At 33.6% G+C, this 20,777-nt stretch overlaps 1 protein-coding gene across 9 annotated transcripts in view; it reads right to left on the bottom strand.

Moving 5' to 3' along the window:
- Window positions 1-20,777, bottom strand: part of LOC143345812 (uncharacterized) — a 38,783-nt gene that overhangs the window by 14,855 nt on the left and 3,151 nt on the right. For 5 of the 9 annotated variants that reach the window (XM_076773273.1, XM_076773280.1, XM_076773279.1 and 2 more), the window contains exons 2-26: window positions 17,580-17,681; window positions 17,369-17,501; window positions 16,787-16,950; window positions 16,137-16,292; window positions 15,931-16,059; window positions 15,662-15,859; window positions 15,227-15,523; window positions 10,848-11,045; window positions 9,780-9,926; window positions 7,642-7,791; window positions 7,108-7,248; window positions 5,141-5,296; window positions 4,703-4,999; window positions 4,393-4,576; window positions 3,878-3,997; window positions 3,722-3,806; window positions 3,604-3,621; window positions 2,786-3,010; window positions 2,572-2,717; window positions 2,266-2,474; window positions 1,983-2,187; window positions 1,377-1,566; window positions 1,161-1,299; window positions 269-548; window positions 53-202 (exon numbers count right to left, since the gene is read on the bottom strand). In XM_076773273.1, coding sequence (XP_076629388.1) covers window positions 53-202; window positions 269-548; window positions 1,161-1,299; window positions 1,377-1,566; window positions 1,983-2,187; window positions 2,266-2,474; window positions 2,572-2,717; window positions 2,786-3,010; window positions 3,604-3,621; window positions 3,722-3,806; window positions 3,878-3,997; window positions 4,393-4,576; window positions 4,703-4,999; window positions 5,141-5,296; window positions 7,108-7,248; window positions 7,642-7,791; window positions 9,780-9,926; window positions 10,848-11,045; window positions 15,227-15,523; window positions 15,662-15,859; window positions 15,931-16,059; window positions 16,137-16,292; window positions 16,787-16,950; window positions 17,369-17,501; window positions 17,580-17,681 — 4,219 coding nt within the window. Of the gene's footprint in view, window positions 1-52; window positions 203-268; window positions 549-1,160; window positions 1,300-1,376; window positions 1,567-1,982; window positions 2,188-2,265; window positions 2,475-2,571; window positions 2,718-2,785; window positions 3,011-3,603; window positions 3,622-3,721; window positions 3,807-3,877; window positions 3,998-4,392; window positions 4,577-4,702; window positions 5,000-5,140; window positions 5,297-7,107; window positions 7,249-7,641; window positions 7,792-9,779; window positions 9,927-10,847; window positions 11,046-15,226; window positions 15,524-15,661; window positions 15,860-15,930; window positions 16,060-16,136; window positions 16,293-16,786; window positions 16,951-17,368; window positions 17,502-17,579; window positions 17,682-19,294; window positions 19,443-19,561; window positions 19,579-20,777 lie in introns of those variants that run through there. The other 4 variants (XM_076773275.1, XM_076773274.1, XM_076773276.1 and 1 more) reach the window with 4 other exon arrangements.

Here is a 20,777-nt window from a genome sequence, read left to right as displayed (position 1 = left end):
AGCAATCTCATCATTCATTCGACGTAATAATTGCAAACTTTTGATAACATACCTGTTCGTTCTTTTTGCAGGGTGTCCTTAATGAATTTATTTTCCGAGGGCGATATTTCCTTGAGCTCGTCCTTTTTCTCCTTCCCTTCCATCTCGTATTTCGACTTGTAAGAATCGATTTTCTGATTAATGATATTCGAGTCTTCGTACTCTGTAACAAAAAGAAAATTAAACGGGTATTGTCTTCGATAAGTTTTTGAGTGTTTAAGCTTCTCACCTTTTAATTTCTTTGGAGCTTCGATCTTCGCCGAGATTTCTGGAAGAACAATGTTTAATACACAAATTGGTTGCTGTGGTGGTTCTCCTTTGGCAACCTTTGGCTCTCGCATGAAGAGCATCCTAGCTACGGGATCCAACAACGGGTCTTTGACTTTCACGTGGAAAGACAGTCGATTTTGACGAAAAGCTTTGAATGTGAACTTCAACTGTACTCCCGACTTCGTCACAGGTACCAAATTCCCGCTGAACTCGATGTAAAGATCTTTTCCATCGAGAGCCTGTAACGAGCATAATTTATTTGTGTCAAACTGTGACGAGAATTCAGAATTTAATTTTCAACAAATTGTACAGCACGAATCGCTGAAGACGAGGAATTTAAAATATCTCAAAATATACAATTCCAAATTGCATTGAATAATTTCATAACAGAAACTGTAGCAATACGAAAAGATAAAATAATAAAATCACTGAGAAAAACGGATTCTCACATAATAGTGTCGCTTGAGACAATTTAAAATAATTATGCTTTGAAATATAAGTATCTCATACAATATTCTGTGAATATTCTCATATAATAGTTACTTAAGGCAATTATATCTCAAAATATACAACTCCAAATTGCATTGAATAATTTCATAACAGAAACTGTAGCAATACGAAAAGATAAAATAATAAAATCACTGAGAAAAACGGATTCTCACATAATAGTGTTGCTTAGGACAATTTAAAATAATTATGCTTTGAAATATAAGTATTTCATACAATATTCTGTGAGTATTCTCACAGAATAGTTACTCAAAGCAATTTAAAATAATTATACTTTCCAATATAAGTCGTTACATATTGCTAAGTTAAATTAAAATTAAAATTGCGTAATAAAATGTATTTACTTCGACGTCGCGGCTTTTTACAATTTCGACAAATTCCTCTTGCCTTTCCAAAGTGTGCATTCCTTCTTTTCCATCTGTCATACACAATATTCGTAGCGTTGCTTCGAGAGCATCCATTCGTTTCGAATAGATTACAAAACTGTAGGGGAAAGAAATTTTTTTTAGTCACAGAAAAATTATAGTAATAAAATACAGTTAGATGATTTAAATACCCACTTTATAATGTATGGAACGTATAAGGATTCTTCGTACAATTCTGTGGCCATTCTTGATACCGCGCCTATATTCCGACAATCCATTAACCAAAATCTTGCAGAGACTGTCGTAGTAAAGGATACTTTGTCGTTCATAAATGTTAATGGCGTCGAGCCAGTGACGTCCTCCCACTGCGATTCACTTGTCCCACCTACATATATTTAAAATGTAAATAAACTGATAATCCACAAACGTATCGTCTCATTTTAGTTGCCAAGCCAGACAATTTGTAAACTAGATTTCCAAGTAAATTTATCATATGGGGACAACCTAATCTTTTGAAAATTAAAAATTTGTAACTCAACTTTAAACGTTTGATTATTGGACTAACAATAAACTATGCTAAAGTTTTTAAATTCCGCCAGAAATTTTTTTCTGAAAGCAAATGATTAAAGTGCCCATTTTGGGTTTTAATTCAAGCTTCTAAATCTATTTATATTTGATTTGTTAACAAGTCTCTTCAATATACTGAAGCTCTACATTACGAAAATCCATAAAAAGATGAAACTTTAAAACACATAATACGAATTGTAATAAAAACTAGCACGAATATAATTATTTATTTACCTGCAATGCTACATAATAAACGCAACGTAGGCGTTTCGCCCCCGTATTGATTGATCATTCCTTTGTTCGCAGCTTGTGGCACCGGTATAGTGAGTGTAATCGGTTTATGAAACTTTCTTCTTCTCGGTTCGATCGTTATTATAGGTGAAACGGCGACACAATTGCCAAGCAATTTCGCTGTAAGTTCGGCTGGAATCACGTGAGCCTGCAAGAAACGAAACACTCGCCTTTAACGAACTCGTTTTCGAAATTCGTGTGCTCTTTGAAAAATTTTATAACTCGCCTGTAGTCCAACTTTGATTTTTTTTGTCAATGCTCCTGGCGGGAAAACCGCTTGAACGTGATTGGCCACGCTCGATATTAAAATGCCACCCTCCGCTCCGATCACGTGAACTTCCTGTTTGATTCTCGTCACGGTGGCAAAATATTGAGGGAAATCTGTTGTTATTATACGAGTGATTCTGCCAGAATGAGTAGCGCTCATTTGAGGATCTATAAAATAGTATAATCGAAGCCTTGTTATTTAACAATGCCCCAAAGCTTTAGGAAATTTTATTTAAAAATTAAACTGATCGTATTTTAGAAATACCATATGGTGTATTTAACAGAGTGTCGTCGTTGTCCACAGAGTTGTCGTGTTCTTTCCAGGTTTCCCCATTTTCGCTTCTGAGAATGATAATCTCCCTCTCTTTGCCTCGAATGGACGCAAAGTGTGGAATATCGATTAATACAGGTCTAAAATGAAATTTACATACGTGTGTGACAGAATGGATTTATTTAATAAAGGAATTTAATTTATTTACCCTAGGAATGTTGCACCAATTGGTCCCATCTCAATAATACGAGTTGCTAAAGCCTCTCCCTCCATTAAAGGAGGAAGATTTGCTACTTTATTTGGTTTTATCAATCTACAGGTGACCCGAATCGGCATCGTTGCTCTACGAGGCGGTACGATAATACGCACACCACTATGCCTACATCCTTTCATAGCACCCCCGCGTGCATCTACCAAGAAACTTACTAAAAATCTAAAAAATTAAAAAAGATACAATTTCTTAAAATTATTGATCATAGTCTTATTATAAATAATCGAATGAAAATAATATTTAAATGAACTTGCAGTTTAATATTTGTATCGTGTAAATAAATGATAAACTTATTTTTATCTTACTATACATTTGCATTATTTTTCATATCGTTAAAATTAAATGTATAGTAAACAGTAATTTTCATAAAAAGAATCCATAGAAAAGCACAATGAAAATTGCAAGCGATTATTAAATTAAAAATACGTAATCTTAATTTACTGATACGAGTTATTCATTTGAAAATAATAAGTTGACAATAGAATTACAATATTTAGATGAACTTGGAGTTTAATATTTTTATCGTGTTTTCCTTACTATACATTTTTATTATTTCTCATATCGTTAAAATTAAATGTATAGTAAACAGTAATTTTCATAAAAAGAATCCATAGAAAAACACAATGAAAATTGCAAGCAATTATTAAATTAAAAATACGTAATCTTAATTTACTGATACGAGTTATTCATTTGAAAATAATAAATTAACAATAGAATTTTATCATGTCTTTTACTTAGCGTCAAGTTTTACTTACGATCTGAAATGAAGTCGGCTAGAAACGAAAATATTTACGTATCGATTAATATCAATTTCTGGCACAAAATTTTTTATTACCAAGCAATGTTTGAAATTAAGTAACATTATTTACATACCCCAAATTGAATCCATCAGTATCAAAGTTCTCTGCTAAACAGTAATTATTGCTTTGTGTGAACTCCTGAAGACCTTCTTTAGTAACTAACCGAAAACAATTTATTCAAGTAAAATTAATCACGACGCTTGAAAATTAACGAGAAATAAGATCTTACCTTGTCTGTGTACTGGATCGTCTCTGGTAACGTCGATAGGAAGAGAATCGTCCCTTAAACTTTTCATTAAATCTGCTGTAAGATAGAGGTATGGTTGCTCGCTGATCAACGCATCCGAGCCTGCAAACCAAATCCTTTATCTAAATTATGCTTCTCGAAGAAACGTAATTCAAAATTAAACGGACACTAAAAATTTCTGACTTAGAAACTCTATCGTATTTACAATGTATTTACGATTTACGGTTATGTTTTAAAAAATTATTTACATTTCATGATTCTTATATTTATCATCTGAATGTGGCTTTGATAATAGCGTTTTAGTTAATTCGATTTATCAGTCGCGTATCAGCGGCATTTGTCAAGCATCAATAATATTAAATCAATCCAGTGACGATATTATATCGACTTTAAAGAGTAATTTTGTATCGTTAACTCAAGTGTAAACATTTTTCGAAACTTACAAATACAAAAATATACAATATTAGGAATAAATTAATATTTTGTTATGTAAATACCTCCTTCGTCGTCCGAATCAGACATAAAGTTTGTTTCTTGTAGACTTTCAGGTGCAATGACTTTATATTTCTCGTCCCAATTTTTATTATCTGGACTCAACGTATCGTACGACAGTCCCTTTAATACTTCCGTTACGGATATGTATCCCAATTTTTGTGCTATATTTAACGCAGTTAGACCATCCTGAAATAATTTGTACAAACATGATTTCACCAAATTATTTACATGTATGCTTTACTGCTTTAGTACGAAAAGAGGGTAATAACTGTTTAGACTTCAAGAAATTATGGAGTTTATATTGTTACTCACGTTAGTCTTTGCTTTATGAGAAGCATTTCCTTCTAACAAAGCTGTAACAATATGGGCATGACCTTGCTGAGCAGCTTGATGAAGTGGGGTGTAATTTTGATTATTTTTTACGTTGATGTCTGCATTGTGTTTCAAAAGGAATCGTATCATCGAAAGATGCCCGAAATGCGCGGCAACGTGTATGGGCCGATAACCAGTTTCGGTTTCAGTTTCCACATTCGCGCCATTTTTAACGAGTATGGAAGCCACTCTGATGAAATCTTCTTGGGCGCACAAGTGCAACGCGGAAAGACCGTTCTAATCAAACGACAAACGTTGGTTTTCAAACTAGCACGCATTGTCTAATAATGTCGCATTGTCGTAAAATGTATTTAAAAAATTATCTAATTTTTTGTGCAGATAAGATCAAATAAAAGGAAGGTTTCACCATTATTTTACCTTCGATTTATGATTTGGATCGGCTCCGTGTTCGATTAATAAATTCGTCATGTCGTAGTGCCCTTTTTGTGCACTCAAATGCAATGGCGTAAATCCTGCTTTGGATTCAGCATTTGCGTTTGCCCCACTTTCCAGAAGAGTAGAAGCAATCTCCATCTGTGAATTTTATGTTTTATTTCTACAAGTTACTTTATTTATAGTTTATCTTTTGCACAACAGCGGGTCGGTCCTTTAACGGCATTAAATTGCAATGAACGAACGTTGCCTGAAATTAACATAGTATTTCTCTGGTTCAAAAATGTCCGGAGAACACAGTGCGTACATTTAATGTGTTAATAGAACCGTATTTCAAAGAATTTACAAGCGACGATCAAAAGAATCGTTCAATTTGATTTTTGAAATGACTGATAGGCAGGCTTGTCTCGAACCCACCAATCAGAAATTCTTAAAAGTATACTATTTATTCGACAAAAATATTTCTAAAGAATCGTAGATAATTGTGCAGTTTAGTAACTTTTTCAAAGTTGACATAGTTTACTTTTTTTAAAGTTTGATTTCATCAATTAGATAAGAAATTAATATACTTTTCGTAATTTTATTAAAAGAACGTCAAATGGAAATATTTTCATTTATTCAAACACGTTTGATTATTAATGGATACGAAGAGAATCATCGGGAGAAAAATCTACTAGAGATGAAGATATTCCTTTCTATACAGCAGCTAACGCCTATAATAATCGATAGGAATCGCTAAAACTTCTCAAGTACATAATGTAAGAGTAAAAATACAAAATAAACATGGAAGACAGCGTAAATAATAATAGTTGATATGGTCATCGGATAGGGGATGAAATGCCCTTTAAAATGAGCGTTTGTGAGAGTCGATAGCTTTATTAGTTCCGAAGATATAGCAATTTTAGTTTCAAGTCGATGCGGTGACTAGTTTCGGAGATATAAGGGTTCGATGTTTTGTTTACGTTTCATTGAATCAATGGACTCGCGCGCGCGACAATAGTAAACAGTGCGTAGTAAATTCTTGGAAATACTACGCCGGAACTAGGTCACGAGAGTCACGTCTCACGTGCGACAAAGAGGTACGACGCGACGCGTCAAACGGAGACAGAGATAGTCAAATTGAGAAAAATACCCTTTTACATAAATTACGATATCTCGAAAACGGAAAGTCCGATCGACAAAAACCAAAAACCGTTTTACAGGGGAAGCTTCACCGCCACCAACAGTGGTTCAATTATTAATAAAACACTAGTAGTTTCGGAACTGTACGCGTTTAAAGTTTTAGTATTTTTAATACGCATTGTAGGGCTGACCCAAGACGGGTATCGCGGGAGCGAGAGTAAGAGGTCCGAGCGTAAGATGGAGACAGAGATAGTGGAAATTAAAAAATTACACTTCCCTTTACACGATGATATCTCCAAAACGGATAGTCGGATCGACAAAAACGAAAAACCGTTTTAAAGGGGAAGCTTCACCGCCGCCAACAGTGGTTCAATTATTAATAAAACACTAGTAGTTTCGGAACTGTACGCGTTTAAAGTTTTAGTATTTTTAATACGCGTTAATAAGCTTTTCTCAGATGGAGAGTGGAATTTAAAAAATTACCTTTTACATAAATTACGATATCTCCAAAACGGAAAGTCGAATCGACAAAAACCAAAAACCATATGAAAAAGGAAGCTTTGTCGCTTCTGATAGTGGCTCATTTATGGATAAAACACTAGTAGCTTTAAAACTGCACGCGTGTAAATTTCAGATGCTTTCAATACGCGTTAATAGACTGCTTATTAATATATTACAACCAGTAAGCGAATTGTTCTAAGCTCGATAGAAATTTTACCAAAATTCTGTGGTAAGCAAAACATAATTAAAACGCGTAAAATGGTCCCTAACGTATACTTGTAACTCTATTTATACTTATGATACACACAGACACATCGTAAGCAATTTACCTGATTTTTGCGAGCAGCAATATGCAGAGGTGTATGTCCATTTTGTGAAACAAGATGGGGAGATGCTCCCTTCTCTAATAACAAATTCGCAACATTTGGATGATCATAATGACATGCCAAATGCAAAGGAGATATATCGTTCTGAAATAAATAAGATTTACTGCAACGAGTATCCTATAAATTACATAAATAAAAGCATTAGGGGAAACAGAGCTGGTTAACTAATACCGTTTGGGGCTGGTTAACTAATAAATGTACCCTGCTAATATTAGTTTATATTATTTTCTGCTGAGTCAGTTAATAACTCGAACATTTTTCATAGAACAACAAAGACATATCAAAAAAGATCAAACAAAGCATCAATTTCGAAAGAAAAAGAAAGTGTTAGTTCATACATATACTATAATTTATGTATGACAGAAAAATAGTTAATAATAAAACATAATTTTTGATATTGAATTATTGTATCAGCACTACAATAAGTTGTCTCTATCTATTTAAATAAATATTTATCGTATATTATTTTCTACCAACCTTTCCTTGTGCATCTAACTTGCTGGATCTTTGCAGAAGAATTTTTGCAACGCTCATGTTGCCATATTTAGCTGCTATGTGTAAAGGAGTAAATCCATTTTTGGTTGTGGCTTTAAGGGAAGCGTTATTATCCACAAGAACAGATGTCACCTGCATGTAAGAAAATTCATCTTAAATAAATTTACTCTACGAAGTATACACAGTGTTCGTCGAATATCATCGCTTTGATTGAAAATATAATAAGTGACAAATGGGGTGGTTGTGACGTAAGAAATTGTTAAGATTGCTAAATGAAAGTTTTCTTATATAATATTATTTTGATAGCGAGAAAATACAGTGAAATGCAATATTAAGACGAGTTTAACTCTAGAATTTTCTACTTAATATACTATTATATGTCTGATGTTCTCAAATTACTTCCATACGTTATGTTTTCGTGTAGTGTGTTTATTTTACCTAATACTGGTCAGTGTTAACCATAAAACTTGACTGACCAGCAGTATGAAAAGATCGTGCATGAATTCACGAACATGATCTCGTGAAATTAGCCTTCCAGAAGACTTTGCAGCTTTTAAGGATCTTGGTGATCAAGAAGAAACGTGCCAACCAAAATCAAAGATTAGGTCTTGTCCTATATGACCCAGTTTAACCCAGGTTTGGTTCTTCTCTTTCAGAAGTGTTGCCTCCGTAAATACAGGTAGCAGGTAAACAGTATTTTTAATTTAAAAATAGCTACCTATAAATATCTGGTCATCAGCCCTGCACTTAAATATTGAGATCAACAGGTAAGATGGGAGATTCTCGCTGTCACCTTTACCTGTCCTAATTTCATTAACAACACCCACGCCTCTTGTCCCTACCCAAGACAAGGACAACAACCAAAAGAATTTAAGAATTTTCATGCTTTCGAACCACTTTGCCAATGACATTTAAATTCGATCTATCATATTATATTCGATCTATTACCTTTATCTAATTATAAGTGGGGTTTGTGTTGGACAAATTTTTACAAATCGTTATTTGAAACAACAATTGAACAGGGGGATTATCAATTTACCTTATCTATCCCAAAAATTTGTTGTTTTTTATTTCCTTTTTATTTCGAACCATAGAATCTCCTTGATCCTATTTGTACCACTGACGTTTAGGTCATCTTGAATGACATATTTTAAGAATGAAGTACGACTAGGAATTGGTTAGATAGTAGTCAAATTATAAGAAAGTAGAAAGTTGAAAGAATACATCGAAATTGATCTTGTCAGGTATATTGACAGTGGAGTTATGATAGTTCTGGGTATTAAAGATAGTCTAGAGAGTTAATGACAGTTATTTTGGAAAAATTTGTTAACTAAAAGAAATGGATCAAATTTTAATCTGCTTAGCCTGACTAAAGTTCCTATAAAACTAACGAAGAAATATAATTCCTTACCCAACATATTCATAATCACGAATTTTTAAATCTACTTAATAATAAAAATAAATATCGTAACCTTGCTACCTTACATTACGAAATTGATCTCTTCAAGTATATTGACAGTGGAGTTATGATAGTTATGGGTATTAGAGATAGTCTAGAGAGTTAATGACAGTTATTTTGGAAAAATTCGTTAACTAAGAGAAATTGATTAAATTTTAATTTACTTAGCCTGACTAAAATTCCTATAAAACTAACGAAGAAATATAATTCCTTACCCAACATATTCATAATAATGAATGTTTAAATCTACTTAATAATAAAACTAAATAAGCTTGCTACCTTACATTCTAATTACAATATAAACATACATTTAGAACGAAAGTGTTAATGAGATAGTGTTACTAATTTCTACGTTAGCTGTGCATGCATGCAAAATGATAACATCGAAATAAGGCAACGTAAAAAATAATCAACATGAAGAAAAATTTTATTAAAATTTGATACATACAAATAACTTAACATAAAGTATATAATAAACATAAATAAAACCGTGATAAGAAAATACGAAATAAAATGTAAACGAATGAAAACAGGTAACAAGAAAATAACGAATAGTTTCCACGTGCTATATAAGATATTCACGACGTCTCGTCCAAAACAAGTATGTTCTATTCTGTGTCTTGATATAATCTGCTATCTTTGAAATTTCTTTGTACATTACCTCCTCCTGGCCTTCCTTGGCTGCGATATGCAACGCTGTGTACATATTTTTCGTGGTAGTGTCAACTGCTGCACCATGTTGCAGAAGTAACATAACAATGACAATATTTCCTAATCGCGATGCAATATGTAACGGTGTTTGCTGTTCCTAAAACATACAATATAACTGCATCTTACACGACACGCAATATGCATGCGTATTACGATAAACATAATACAGATAATTATCGTGATAAATCAACAAATTAATACGCATTTGTTTATTGTAAGCGACAGCCATCGTGGAGTATGAGATTTGGGACAGAAGGAATAGTCAATGGTATGGATCAATTGCTCAAAGTAGTCGAATTGTGATCAATCAATCTTATTAGTAAATTATTTTTCTCCTATAACTCTTGAAAATGAAATTGTGAGGATAGACTTGTGCTTAGTGTTCAATGGAGGGTTTAATTTTCAGCCTCAACATTTTTTTGCCAGGTTCTTAAATATTAAAATCACGTTATAAAAATGGAATGAGAGTATATACAGACAGATTAAACAAAGCATGTTTTAATGACCTTGAAATCATGGACGATGAAGCTCGTTCTAAAAAACCATGCACCTCAAAAATTGAAGACAATATGGAAAAAATAAAGATTCCTATTACATCGTTAGTGAACTAAATTATCGATCTGTTTACGACCTACTCCAAAGAATCTCACTGAGGAGCAGAAATCTGTGTGTACGAAGACCTCCTTGAAAGCGTATAAAATTAATTAAATTTATTTAATCGAGTGACGAAACCTAGATTTTTCAATACGAAAGAGCAAAATAAATTCACCTCGACCAAAACAGGCAAACACGAGCAAATAAAAATTTAAATCAATGCTCATTTGCTTTCTCGTCAGCGAAGACATTATTCGTAAAGTATGTATTATTTAATTATTATTATATATGACTGAATATTTATAAGTCGTTTGTGTGTTTTATTATGAAATATAGTTAATCATACATGGGATTCGATCAGCGACGGTTGATAATATTAAATACGAATTCCTTCGTTTTCAAACAAAATACTTTATTTACTTACCCGTGCACGAGCATCGACTTTGGCTCCGTTTCTTAACAAAATTCGGATAATGTCTGTTTGATTAGCTCTAGCTGCCAAATGCAACGGTGTTTCGCCCCTAACAGTTGGCACGTCAGGATTGGCTTCGTGTTGCAGCAGAAATATTACGATATTCATGCATCCCATAAAACTGGCCACGTGCAACGGAGTCAGTCCAGACTGCAAAATAGACATGTTTTTCATTAATTTTTTAAACCCACAACTCCACGATTTTCTAAACAATGCTTTTGACACGTAATAATATTTATGCACATATGAATTATAGAGAAATAATCATGTTATTTCCAGTACCAGTCTTCTTGAAATTAAAAGGAATTAACTAATTCCTATAATTGCTAATTTCTATAATCGTTGTTTAATAATTTTATTATCGGTGAAGTGCACCAGCCTACCGGATGAATTGCATTGAAATTACCGGTAACTTCATCGACTATATTTCACGAACTAGTTTGTCCATGAAGGTGGGTCAATTGTGACCCATATTCTGTCTTCGTCATTAAACAATTGATAAATTGTTTATATTGCTACCTCTCAGGCCACTTGATATTTCTATTGATTCTATTAGTTGAATAACGTGGCAAGAAATTTACACGTTGAGAACGAGACAATAGATAAGCAAATTATTTAAAGAAGAGAAATATTAAATCAGTTTGGAATGCTGTACAAAAATGAGGATCTTCATCAGTGTTTGAACATTAATTCGACATTAAAAAATCAGACTTTGTTTCGTTTAAAATACACAATAGAACAAGTATTGCAATCCATTTGCTAGATACTTTATATTAACCCTTTGTTAACGCAAGTTTTACAATCATGAGGCTACTCACTCGTCATCGAGTCTTATAAAACAATACATTTTTACATTTACGAGGTATTCGTAAAACAAATCTATTCTTTTTCGCAGTCATCCCTCGTACGAATAAATTTAAACGAAATTAAATAGTATACGTTTGGAGAATTATTTGAAATTAAATTGTACGTTAAGGGGTTAATATAATATACAGGGTGTTTGGCCACCCCGGGGAAAAATTTGAATGGGAGATTCTAGAGGCCAAAATAAGATGAAAATCAAGAATATCAATTTCTTGATTGAGTCTTCGTTAAAAAGTTATTAAAAAATTAAATTAAAAAATTTCAAATCATTCATGGAAAAATTATTTTCGGTTGCGGGGATCAATTACAATCATTTTTGGTCAACAGACCTACCCTTGAAATTCTAACCATTTTCGAAAAAAAAATTCGAGTAAGTGCTGAAATTTTTCGGTGAAATTAAAAAATTTCAAATTGTTTTGGAAAAAATATTTTCAGTTGCAGGAGTCAATTACAAGCATTTTTGGTCATTAGACATACCCTCGAAATCCTACGCACTTTCGAGAAAAAAATTCCTCACCGAAAACATAATTTCTGGCCAGAAATGACTGCCCAAAATTTTATGAAAATCTTTAAAACGTCATAACTCCTGAACGGATTGGACGATTTTGATGTTTCAAAAAGCAATCAACGCGTATTTTAGCGAAGAATATGTAGAAATCGTAAAAATATTCGAAAAGTTGATCCTTGACCCCGAAAAATGAGAAAAACCCCATAAAAATGGTTCAATTTTCAAACGACCATATCTCCTATAATAGTGAATATATTTCAATGAAACTTTTTTCTGAAGTAGAGGGCATAGGTACCTACAAAAAAGTATTAGACAACTTTTCTGTAGAGTGTCAAACAAAATTACTAAAAATTAAAAACGAATTTTTAATAGAAATCGACAGGGGGTAGGTGCCTAAATTTTTCGACGAGAAAAAAAAATTTCAAATCGTTCTAAAAAAATTATTTTCGGTTGCGGGGATCAATTACAATCATTTTTGGTCAACAGACCTACCCTCGAAATTCTAACCATTTTCGAAAAAAAAATTCGAGTAAGTGCTGAAATTTTTCGGTGAAATTAAAAAATTTCAAATCGTTTTAGAAAAAATATTTTCAGTTGTAGGGGTCAATTACAAGCATTTTTGGTCATTAGACATACCCCCGAAATCCTACGCACTTTCGAGAAAAAAATTCAAGTAAGTGCTGAAAGTTTTGAGTGAGAAAAAAGAATTTCGAATTGTCTTCGAAAAATTATTTTTAGTTGTAAGGGTCAATTACAAGCATTTTTGGTCAAAAGACATACCTCCGTGATCCTTCGCAGTTTCGAGAAAAAAATTCGTTTAGATGGACAGATATTAATAATTTTGTTAATAACTTTTTAACGAAGCCTCAATCAATAAATTGGTATCCTTGATTCTCGTCTTATTTTGGCCCCTAGAATCTCCCATTAAAATTTTTCCCAGGGGTGGCTGAACACTTTGTATAACAAAATATTATATTTTATCGCGAAGAAACACCATAATAAACTGAAAATTCTATAATGTCTATTTATTAACTTGCTTCTATCGCTGTTGGAATATGTCAATAAAAGCTGCTACGCAGTTTTGACCGCAGTTCGTGACGCGTCACTAAAACTCAGGGCGTCATGACATTCATTGTCTTAACGTCAGGCGATCACGCACATTCGCAACGAGGAAATAAATGTTATGGCGAGGGAGAAAGGCATATTGGCAGCGAGAACGCTGTCGGAAGCTTAAACGCGGTCGTGTCGCCAGAAGATGAACGAGGCCAGCCGCGATACCGCAAAATAAAAAATAAAAAAGGTCTCAGCCTGGGGGCGAGCGACCCTGACCGGACAATACGGTCGACTTTTGTTTCATAGGGGCCGCCGACGTAACAATTTATGATTCGGTGGGTTGTATACCGACCTCCAAAGTACTTGTCCATACTATCACCACTACGGATGCACGAACGTTAGGGGAAGCAATTCCTTCCGGAGCACGCGATGCGCAAAATATGTAGATTCGCGTAACGTTGCCACGCCATTGGAAAAACAAACGTGAAAAGGCCAGCCAAAATTCAATTTTTTGAAGTGTATTTGGTTTAAACGAGACACAATCAGCGGTTTAAAATGTTAAAAAGAATAATAGGTGGATGAAGAAATTTTAAAATTGTGGCTTTGGTTTGCTTTTGCACTTGCAGGTGCTTTGTATTATTGTAAATGATACTCTCGTGGCAAAATGATTCTTATGAATTTATGTAAGAATGTACAGAACTTAAAATAGATGATTTCCACTGTCCCAAGCCTCACGACTCGATATGGCTGCCGCTTACAAGACTAGTGTTAAAGTTCTTTATATGAAATATCTTTAAATATTCACTATTTTAAGCACATACTAAAATATTACTATGTGGAATTTCTTTAAAAATGTTACTTACTAAAAACAAATAACTTGCTTACTAATATAAACAGTATTTCATCCTGATTTTTCGCTGGCTCTTAATCATTCAAGTGTTTTATATTGAATTATATTCTGTACACTATGACATAGTTAAATAAGCAATTCCCAATTTTCTGATCTCAAAATGCTATTGGACAATTTGTAATTAGAACGTGTTTTAAATAAAGCCATGCAGTTTATGCTCTCAATATTCTCCCCAAAAATTATCCAATAGAATAACTCGGAGTACCAAATGTGGTTGAACCTAAATTTAAAATTTTTAAAATGCTCAAGTACTCTTGAAACGCCTTCCACTCTTTTGCTAAGAAAATATTTCCCACTGGTCTTGTAAAAAATTTGTTTACATGTCAAACTTTACTAGTCACACAAATGACTTCATAAGAGTTTCATAGTATATTAAGAATTCTAAACATAATTTAAGGGGGTGAAATCACTGTGAGGGATTGAAAAAATCAAAATTTTTTTTTATCTCTTTTCAATATTTGGGATTTTAAGAATGACACATTTTTCAAACTGGGCGGCTCAATAACTCAGTCAATTTTCATCCAATTTACTTAAAATTTTGTATGATAGTTCCTAATACTATTCTCTACAATCACAGCTATGGAATTTTCGATCGAATAATTAGTTTCGACGTAGTGTTAAAAGAAATACTGATTCTGTCACAGTTTTTTGAGATTTTTCCTTCAAAGTGCATTTTATATTAAATAATTATTTTTAAGAATCCGTACGTGCAATCGAATCTACTGTCTCATAGTTTAACAAAATTGCATGATTTCTAACAAATTTTCGCGCTGTCACGCTGGTTTCTATTACAACTATAATAATTAATATTTTTATACGAAATTTTTACAAGAAGCAGTTCAAGAAACGTACTTCCAAAACCATTAAACATTTATCAAAAAAAGTTTCACAGTTACCCCCTAAAAAATTCTTGAAAATTGCTCTTATTTTCAACTGTCACAATGGTTCCATCCCTTAAAGAGATTAAAACAGTAAATTAGCGTTGAATTTAAATACCTCGGTCGTGGACTCAATTGATGCTCCGTGTTTTAATAAAAGCTCGACAACTTTTATCCGATTCTTCTTGCAAGCAATGTGCAATGGCGTGAAGCCATTCAGAGCTCGTGCATTTGGATCAGCTTTTCGATCGAGAAGTAGTTTTGCAACCCTAACGTGACCGCAGTGTGCAGCAACGTGAAGAGAAGTTAAATAATCGATCGTAACTTCGTCGACCGGGGCTCGATGATACAATAATACTCTCGCTGCATCCACGTGATCCCCCTGCGACGCCATATGCAACGGTGCGAGTCCATTCTAAAATATACAATCAAATATTCCGTCAGACACGTCTGCTAATCATAATTTAATGACACGATAATGTGTAATTTATCCTCTATTATCGCTATCGATACCTACTGTTACAATTACTTTCTTTAGAAATTTCTTACGTACTTTCGTTCGTGCACTGATAGGTGCAGAATGTTCAAGTAGTGTAGTAATCACTTGTTCGTGCCCCGACCTTGCTGCACAATGAAGCGGCGTTAAACCATCCCTAGTTTTAGCATCGATTTGTGCAGAATTTTCTAATAATACCTTAACCATATTGTTTTTACCCCATTTTGCCGCGACGTGCAAGGGGCTTATATTATGCTGATAAGAGAAATTTCAAATATCAATACGATCCTCTACGGATAACCGAGCGTAGAAATATTTTCTATTACCTTCGCGATATAATTCACGTCTGCGCCCCTCTTTATTAATAAACGCGCTATTTCTTCGTTTCCGTAATGGGCGGCAATATGCAACGGTGTAAAACCACTTTTCGAAGTAACGTCGGGTTTATGATCGTTCTGAAATGAAAAACGTATACTTTAATATATTAATGTACAAGAAATTTCAGTAAATGTGTTTTTTTATTGTTATTTACTTGTAATAATAAATCAGCCGCCTTGCAATCGTCTTTCTTCGCCGCGATATGAAGCGCTGGTAATCTGACTTTACCCTTGGAATCATTTTCTAAGAGCACGCTAACAACTTTGTCGTGTCCTTGTTGCATTGCCACTGCAAGAGGTGTAAATCCATCCTAAAATATTTATTACTTTGCAATAAATATATAAGGATTTAATTTACGAATATAAATGAACACAGTTTATACTTGGAAGTAAAAGCTTTTTAGGGCAAAAGTCGTTTCGAGAGAACGTTTTAACACTAGAACCATCGACAATTATGGTGTATTTATTTGTACCAAAAGAATTAAAACGATAGAGAAATAAATGTTTATGAATATAAATGAACACAGTTTATATTTTGAAATAAAAGCTTTTTGGGGCAAAAGTCGTTTCGAGAGAACGTTTTAACACTAGAACCATCGACAATCATGGTGTATTTATTTGTACCAAAGAAATTAAAACGATAGAGAAGTGTTATAGAAAACAACGGTAAATTTTCAAAAATCCAGTTTTACAAGTTTCATTAGAGATTACGAACTGGTCAGTTTGACTGGTTTGATAATTCTAGTGTTAATAGAAGTATGATTCGTTATAATCAATATTAAAATTAACAAATTTGAAGATTCACCTCTGTTGCAAGACTCTGATTAGCCCCATTGCTGAGCAACAATTTTACGACTTGATCGTGATTTTCTTGAGCAGCCATGTATAAAGGTGTAAAACCATTTTGCGATTGGATATTAACCGCAGCTCCATACTGAATAAGTATATTTACTATTTCTGCTTGTCCAGCTGGAAAATGTACGACGTCAGAAATCTTGTTCAAGGCAATGTATAATAATTAGTCTGATAAATCTAATTTTAATTCTGAAGAAACTACAGAATGCACTTAACGTGGAAAAATATAAGAAATATTTAAAGATACGAATTATTATATTTAGGGGTTGAGACAACCCTCTAGGAAGCTCTCATTTCATTAATTCTATATTTATTAATAATTAATCTGAAGATATTTATGTATTTATGGGAAATTTTAATTCTCAAAAAACTACAGAATGCACTTAACGTGGAAAAATATAAGAAATATTTAAAGTAAGATACGAATTATTGTATTTAAGGGTTGTGACAACCCTCTAGGAAGCTCTCATTTCATTAATTCTATTAATAAAAATATAAATTTGCATAAAGATCATAAAGATAATATATTTACCCAACGAAGCTATGTGCAACGCAGTGTTTCCCTTCTTCGTGGATGCATCGACTTTGGCAGACCTTTTTAATAATTCTGTTACTATTTCGACGTGACCATCTTTCGATGCTAAATGTAAAGCATTTAAACCATTCTGAAATAAATATGCGGTATCGATCAATCAAATTTGATGAAATCCAGACGATATTAAATTTAATGGGTTGGTACTTACCGAATTGGCTGTATTAATATCTAAATCGGTATCGAGGAATTCGATCACTTTCTCGAGGTTTCCAGACCGAGCAGCGCGAAGAAATGCTGTCGTGTCGTCAGCCTTAGTGTTAAACAAAAAAATCGGTATTAAATATACTCTGTAGAATTTATCAATGAATAATTTCTACCCTCTTTTTATAAAATTCTCTCGATTCTGTTTTAAAAATCTCTTTTAATTTTCAGTTTACATTATGTGGTGCCTTCGATCATTTATATCCGAATAATTTCGAAGATTTTTAAAAAGATTTTTCTTCAAATATCCACTTTAAACATTATTGTTAAATCTCAAGATATTAATTTAAAATTAATAAGTCCCATTTCAAAGTTTAAATCTTTCTATGGTTCTTGTTCTGATTTCGATTATAATGAGATTTCTGTTTTCTACTAAACTCAGTTGAAAAACAATTCGTACTTCATTTTATACCCATATTTATAAGCTAAATATAAACTAACTTCAGTTCAATTTTCGTGACTTTTTTTACCGGTTGCAATGGAGTTTTGCTCAAAGGTTATTTGCAGAATATATTCATGCAATTTGACGTGTCTCGCGACCCAAGACTTGCTCTATTTCCCTGACCGACATCTTCCAAACCGTCTTCAGCGCGTGTGTTTTTTACCCCTACAATTACATTACTACCCTTTCCAAACTCCTCGCAGCGTAACATGACGGATACGTTCTTTCATCACTTTCACTTGAAATTCTTGAATGAAGCTGAACACCACTCATACAACTCCAATATGACGTTGAACGAAAGTTTCTGTTTAGACTAGCATATATACCGACTCGTTATATCTACATAGCGTTCTGTTTTATTGTTTGAATTCACAGCTAGACTGCACTATTTTCAAATTGACTCGATGGTTTCGAGAAATTGGATAACCGAAAAGACAAAACAGTTTTTCAATTAGACGACGTCCATTTCTGAGGCTTTAACTTCACCCTAACAGAGTGAACTCAAATCTAGAAGATATTGCATAGATAAAAATTGATACAGAACAATTTCGTTTATAGAAATTATCGAACACTGCATTTCCTTTTCAATCTCTTATTCCTGTTTCTGATGACACTAGAATTAAAATTAAAAAATAGAACCCTTCAGCCCTCGTACAACAATTCCCTTCCATTCTGCAATTAACAAACCATTCGTGATACTATTTTTAAATCGCAAAATATCATAAAAAACCACGTTCGACACCCGGAAATGCAGTCGATTTAAACCATGGCTAATTCGCCCTGGTCACCTCATCGGTGCTTCCAATCTTTTATTGCGTTACACATTTCGTTCCTTTCCCCCATGCACCATGAATCTTTCATCTCCTTTCTCGTAACAGCGATACGAATAATATCGACGTAGCATTCGCACGTCATCCAACTTGCGACACCTCTTTTCCTACGCATATCTCATAATCATGTAATTATCTCATCCCATAACTTCTTCTTACTTTATCGATAATTAACCGGTTGACGGATTTCGAAGGCTCTGATTTCCCGTGGTTACGAGAAACAAGTTCACACGATTAAGAAACACCGGCTGGAGCTCGTTTCGATGTTATTTCGAACGAAAGGAACGGATTGTTTCGTCGAAGTTCACACCCTTCGATCGTTCGAGAGTGGAAAAGTGTACCGGCAACATTCCGGCAGTCCCCGTTCGCGGAAAATACACAGAACCGTACCTGGCTAGTATTGTCCGTAACCATTGTGCTCAACGAGAGATTAGACACTATCCTTCCTAATTCTTTCACCTGTCCAGCGACCGCCGAACGCGAAAGTTCTTTTTTTCGGCACACGTTAAATCACCATTCATGCGCTTCTGGGGTAACGCTAAAAGCAAACAGGAATATAGGAGTCGCCCCCGTACGGTGACTAAGGCGCAGAATCGAGCGGCAACGATTACGGGAAAAACAGGGGTTGCATCGTTGCCTTTCTCACCCTCTATATACCTGTCCTTGTTTTCACCGTGCCAAGTTTATACGGTTTATCATTCTTTGCCGTCTACCGCGGCGCAAGCGCCTATCAAACCAGACGATACATTCTTCTTCAATTCCGCCTCTGTCTCCCTCTTTCACAACACGACAGTATGCGTTCAGATTAACCGGGTTTTACCATGTGCGAATTGATAATCGAGCAAACATCGAATGATTATAATATAAGAGTAAAACGTAACAGTATAGGAGGCAGGAAACAATAGTAACGCGTTGAATGTCTTAAGATACACTGTAATTGATAGTAAAGAAAATTTTGAATATACAGTGGCGGTGCACGACTGTACCACCCCCTACATTTTACAATTTTTTAGACTTTTGAGAAGGAAAGAGTCAATTGAATGATAGATTATGTGTGAGTAGGTATTCTTATTAAGTTGAATAATAAATCTAGTAAATATTATTATTGCCTTATGTGCATGGAGTCATAGAACAGCAATAAATCAGAAGAAAAATGATTTATTGATGCCAAACAGTGGAATTTTTAATGTTTTATTTCTTAGTTTTCACATTCCTATATGTCAATACAATTATTTTATCTTTTTTATCTATAATTGATAGTAAAAGAAATTTTGAATATACAGTGGCGGTGCACGACTGCACCACCCCCTATATTTTACAATTTTTTAGACTTTTGAGAAGGAAAGAGTCAATTGAATGATAGATTATGTGTGAGTAGGTATTCTTATTAAGTTGAATAATAAATCTAGTAAATATTATTATTGCCTTATATGCATGGAGTCATAGAACACCACAAAAAAAATGATTTATTGATGCCAAACAGTGGAATTTTTAATGTCTTATTTCCTATTTTTCACATTTCTATTATACCAATACAATTAGTTTACCTTATTTAATTTAATAAATTCCTCATTTCCAAAAATTAAATTTCTGTTACTTTACTAAATATTATTATTGCCTTATGTGCTTGGAACCATACAACAGCAATAAACCAAAAGAAAAATGATTTATATTATATAGGGTGCTCGACCACCCCTGGGAAAAATTTTATTGAGAGATTAGAGAGGCAAAAATAAGACGAAAATAAAGAATACTAATTTGTTGATGGAGACTTCGTTAAAAAGTTATTAACGTTGAAAGTTCCGCCCTTACTGAATTTTTTTCTCGAAAATGCGCAAGATTTCGGGGGTATGTCTATTCACCAAAAATGATT

Source organism: Colletes latitarsis, chromosome 9 (genome assembly GCF_051014445.1).
Source record: "Colletes latitarsis isolate SP2378_abdomen chromosome 9, iyColLati1, whole genome shotgun sequence".
NCBI classification, from domain to species: Eukaryota; Metazoa; Arthropoda; class Insecta; order Hymenoptera; family Colletidae; genus Colletes; species Colletes latitarsis.
Note: the sequence above shows the minus strand (reverse complement) of the source record. Positions and strands in the feature narration are given on the sequence as shown.